The 4,413-nt window shown below is 40.6% G+C and overlaps 1 protein-coding gene across 1 annotated transcript; it reads left to right on the top strand.

Moving 5' to 3' along the window:
* Positions 1-3,168: 3,168 nt before the first annotated feature.
* On the top strand, positions 3,169-4,407 carry LOC103201640 (septin-7; the record flags this gene model as incomplete). Its single annotated transcript, XM_007946365.1, has 1 exon — positions 3,169-4,407. A coding segment is annotated over exon 1 (1,239 nt), but the record flags the coding sequence as incomplete, so codon positions are not given.
* Between the last annotated feature and the right edge of the window lie 6 nt (positions 4,408-4,413).

Genomic DNA, 4,413 nt, shown 5'->3' with positions numbered 1-4,413 from the left:
GTGATAGAAAGGACACTGGAGATTGCATGATAGAAATTTTCAAGACCAACGACTTATTCATTGCAAATGCCTTTTTTTCAACAACACAAATGGTGGCTATACACATGGACTTCACCCAGATGGAGTACACAGTAATCAACTTGACTACATCTGTGGCAAGAGGCAATGAAAAAGCTCGATACTTAACACCAAACACCAGGCTACAGATAAACACATAAACATCTAGGAAGATCAGATGGGGGTCAGTGAACAGGAGTATACTCTAGACGAAGGATACATTCAGCACAGGCTAATCTTGCACAGATACCAGTGATACAAAACACCCACAATCCTTACAAAAACAACAGAATACAGACATAGAGTGATCCCTCACAGACACACAGACACTGTGGGAGAGAGATCCAATGAATCTACTGACTCAGGACCACAGTACTGGGGGACACCAGACTCAGTTGGCACAACAAAATACATAAAAGTCTTGTTCCTCGTCCTACATTGGTGAGTAGTGACTGGGGTCTTAAGAGCTTTCAAGCAGCCATCTAAGATGCAGCTAATGGTCTCCTATTGTCAGAAGTGAAGAAGAGTGCAAAAGGAAACAAGGTATTTGGAAGCAATCAGCCCTACGACATGATGGCCCTTGAGACCAGAAGAACTAGATGGTGCCAGCCTACCAAAGCCAACCACTCAGGAAAGGATCAAATCTGGAGATCCTGGATAGAGTGGGAAGAAAAACATGGAACAATATCCAAAAACTCAATAATGACCAGAATTACTGGTCAGACGGAGTCCGGTGAGACCCTCAATATGATGGTCCTGGGATACATTCTGGGCCTGGAATAAAACTCACTCCCAGGGGCTGGCTCTTAGTCCAATAGTATACAAGATGTACATGCAGACCACTCAACCTAGGGTGAAGCACCCACATACTCTATGGTAATGCATCCCTTGGAGCAATTGACCACGGGGCATGAGAGGAACAACACTCCCATGGAGGAAATGCAGGACACACAGGAGTGCATAAGTATGAGGGGCACAGGGGGAGGAGGGTTACTGAGCAGGGAGGAGAGGAGACTGGGTTAGGGGTGGAGATGGTAAATGGGGAGTGAAACTAAATGTACATGTAATGTTGAATGTAAAACAAACTCTGCTCTGTAAACTTGTACCTAAAGCACAATTGAAAAAACAATGGAAAAAAAAAAAAGCTAAAGAGAGAGAGAGAGAGAAAAAAAAAAAAAAAAAAAAAAACTCAATATCTTCAGCCAAAACCAGGCAAAGAGCTGACTGTGGAATGGACTATGAACTGCTCATATGCAAGTTCAAGTTGAAGCTGAAGGCAATTAAAACAAGTATGTGAGAGCCAAAATATGACCTTGAATATATCCCTTCTGAATTTAGAGACCACCTAAAGAATAGATTTGATGCATTGACCACCAATGACCAAAAACCAGAGGAGTTATTGGATGACATCAAGAACATCATCCATGAAGACAGCAAAAGGTCATTAAAAAGACAGGAAAGAAAGAAAAGACCAAAATTGATGTCAGAAGAGACTCTGAAACTTGCCCTTGAATGAAGAGTAGCTAAAGAAATAACAAGATTAAACAGCTGAACAGAAGATTTCAAAGGGCCGTTCAAGAAGACAAAGTCACCTATTGCAATGAAACGTGCAAAGACACAGAATTGGAAAGCTGAAAGTGAAGAACATGCTTGATATTTCTCAAGCTGAAAGAACTGAAGAAAAAATTTAAGCCTCGAGTTGCAATATAAAAGATTCTATGGGCAATATACTGAGTGATGCAGGAAACATCAAAAGAAGATGGGAAGAATACACAGATTCACTGTACCAAAAAGAATTGGTCGATGTTAATCCATTTCAGGAAGTGGTACATGATCAAGAGCCAATGGTATTGCAGGAAGAAGTCTAAGCTGCACTGAAGGATTGGCAAAAAATTGACGGAATACCCATTGAACTGTTTCAACAAATGGATGCTGTGCTGCAGGCACTCACTCGGCTATGCCAAGAGATTTGGAACACAGCTACCTGGCCAACTGACTGGAAGAGATCTATATTTGTAACCATTCCAAAAAAAACTGATCCCACAGAATGTGGAAATTATCCAACAATATTATTAATATCACATGCAAGTAAAATCTTACTGAAGGTAATTCAAAAACAGTTGCAGCAGTATACTGACAGAGAATTTCCAGAAATGCAAGCTGGATTCAGAAGATGACATGGAATGAGGGATATAATTGCTGATGTCAGATGGATCTTGGGTGAAAACAAAGAATTTCAGAAAGATGTTTACTTGTATTTTATTGACTATGCAAAAACATTTGATTGTGTGGATCATAGCAAATTATGGATAACATGGAGAAGAATGGGAATTTCAGAACTTAACTGTACTCACGAGGAACCTGAACATAGATCAGGAGGCTGTTGTTAAAACAGAACAAGGGGATACTGCATGGTTTACAATCAGGAAGGGAGTGTGTCAAGGTTGTGTCCTTTCACCATACTTATTCAATCTGTATGCTGAGCAGATAATCCGAGAAGATGGACTATATGAAGAAGAGCATAGCATCAGGATTGGAAGAAAACTCATTAACAACCTGTGATATGATGACACAACTTTGCTTGCTGAAAGTGAGGATGACTTGAAGCACTTACTGATGATTGAAGACTGCAATCTGCAGTATGGATTACACTTCAACATAAAGAAAACAAAAATCCTCACAACTGTACCAATAAACAGCATCACAATAAATGGAGAAAAAAATTGAAGCTGTCAAAGACTTCATATTACTTGGTTTTACAATCAACACCAATGGAAGCAGCAGTCAAGATATCAGGCGATGTATAGCATTGGGCAAATCTGCTGCAAAAGACCTCTTTCAAGTGCTGAGGAGCAAGGATATCTCCTTGAGGACTAAGGTGCGCCTGACACAAGCCATGATATTTCCAATCGCCTCGTATGCATGTGAGAGCTGGACAATTAATAAGGAAGACCGAAGAAGAGTTGATGCTTTTGAGTTGTGGTGCTGGCGAAGAATGCTGAAAGTACCATGGACTGCTAACAGAACTAAAAATCTGTCCTGGAGGAAGTGCAGCCAGAATGCTCCTTGGAAGCAAGAATGGCCAGAATTCGGTCGCGGAGGGGGGAGGGGATGTCGGTTAGTGCGAGATCCACTGATGCTGAGGAGAGGAGCGTCAACAGCAGCACCATGGTAGCTCAACAGAAGAACCTTGAAGGCTATGTGGGATTTGCAAATCTCCCAAATCAAGTATACAGAAAATCAGTGAAGAGAGGATTTGAATTTATACTTATGGTAGTAGGTGAATCTGGATTGGGAAAGTCAACGTTAATCAACTCGTTATTCCTCACAGATTTGTACTCTCCAGAGTATCCCGGTCCTTCCCATAGGATAAAAAAGACTGTACAAGTGGAACAATCCAAAGTTTTAATCAAAGAAGGTGGAGTTCAGTTACTGCTCACAATAGTTGATACCCCAGGATTTGGAGATGCAGTGGATAATAGTAATTGCTGGCAGCCTGTTATCGATTACATTGATAGTAAATTTGAGGACTACCTAAATGCAGAATCTCGAGTGAACAGACGCCAGATGCCTGACAACAGAGTGCAGTGTTGTTTATACTTCATTGCTCCTTCAGGACATGGACTTAAACCACTGGATGTTGAGTTTATGAAGCGCTTACATGAAAAAGTGAATATCATCCCACTCATTGCCAAAGCAGACACACTCACGCCAGAGGAGTGCCAACAGTTTAAAAAGCAGATAATGAAAGAAATCCAAGAACAGAAAATTAAAATATATGAATTTCCAGAAACAGATGATGAAGAAGAAAATAAGCTTGTTAAAAAGATAAAGGACCGTTTACCTCTTGCTGTGGTAGGTAGTAATACTATCATCGAAGTTAATGGCAAAAGGGTAAGAGGAAGACAGTATCCTTGGGGTGTTGCTGAAGTTGAAAATGGTGAACATTGTGATTTTACAATTCTAAGAAATATGTTGATAAGAATGCACATGCAGGACTTGAAAGATGTCACTAATAATGTACACTATGAGAACTACAGAAGCAGAAAACTGGCAGCTGTGACTTATAATGGAGTTGATAACAACAAGAATAAAGGGCAGCTTACAAAGAGCCCTTTGGCACAAATGGAAGAAGAAAGAAGAGAGCATGTAGCCAAGATGAAGAAGATGGAGATGGAGATGGAGCAGGTGTTTGAGATGAAGGTCAAAGAAAAAGTTCAGAAATTGAAGGACTCTGAAGCTGAGCTCCAACGGCGTCATGAGCAAATGAAAAAGAATTTGGAAGCACAGCACAAAGAATTAGAGGAAAAACATCGTCAGTCTGAGGATGAGAAAGCAAACTGGGAAGCTCAACAA

The sequence above is a fragment of the Orycteropus afer genome, unplaced genomic scaffold (genome assembly GCF_000298275.1).
Source record: "Orycteropus afer afer isolate SDZICR_OR568_19922 unplaced genomic scaffold, OryAfe1.0 scaffold00157, whole genome shotgun sequence".
Classification (NCBI taxonomy): Eukaryota; Metazoa; Chordata; class Mammalia; order Tubulidentata; family Orycteropodidae; genus Orycteropus; species Orycteropus afer.
Note: the sequence above shows the minus strand (reverse complement) of the source record. Positions and strands in the feature narration are given on the sequence as shown.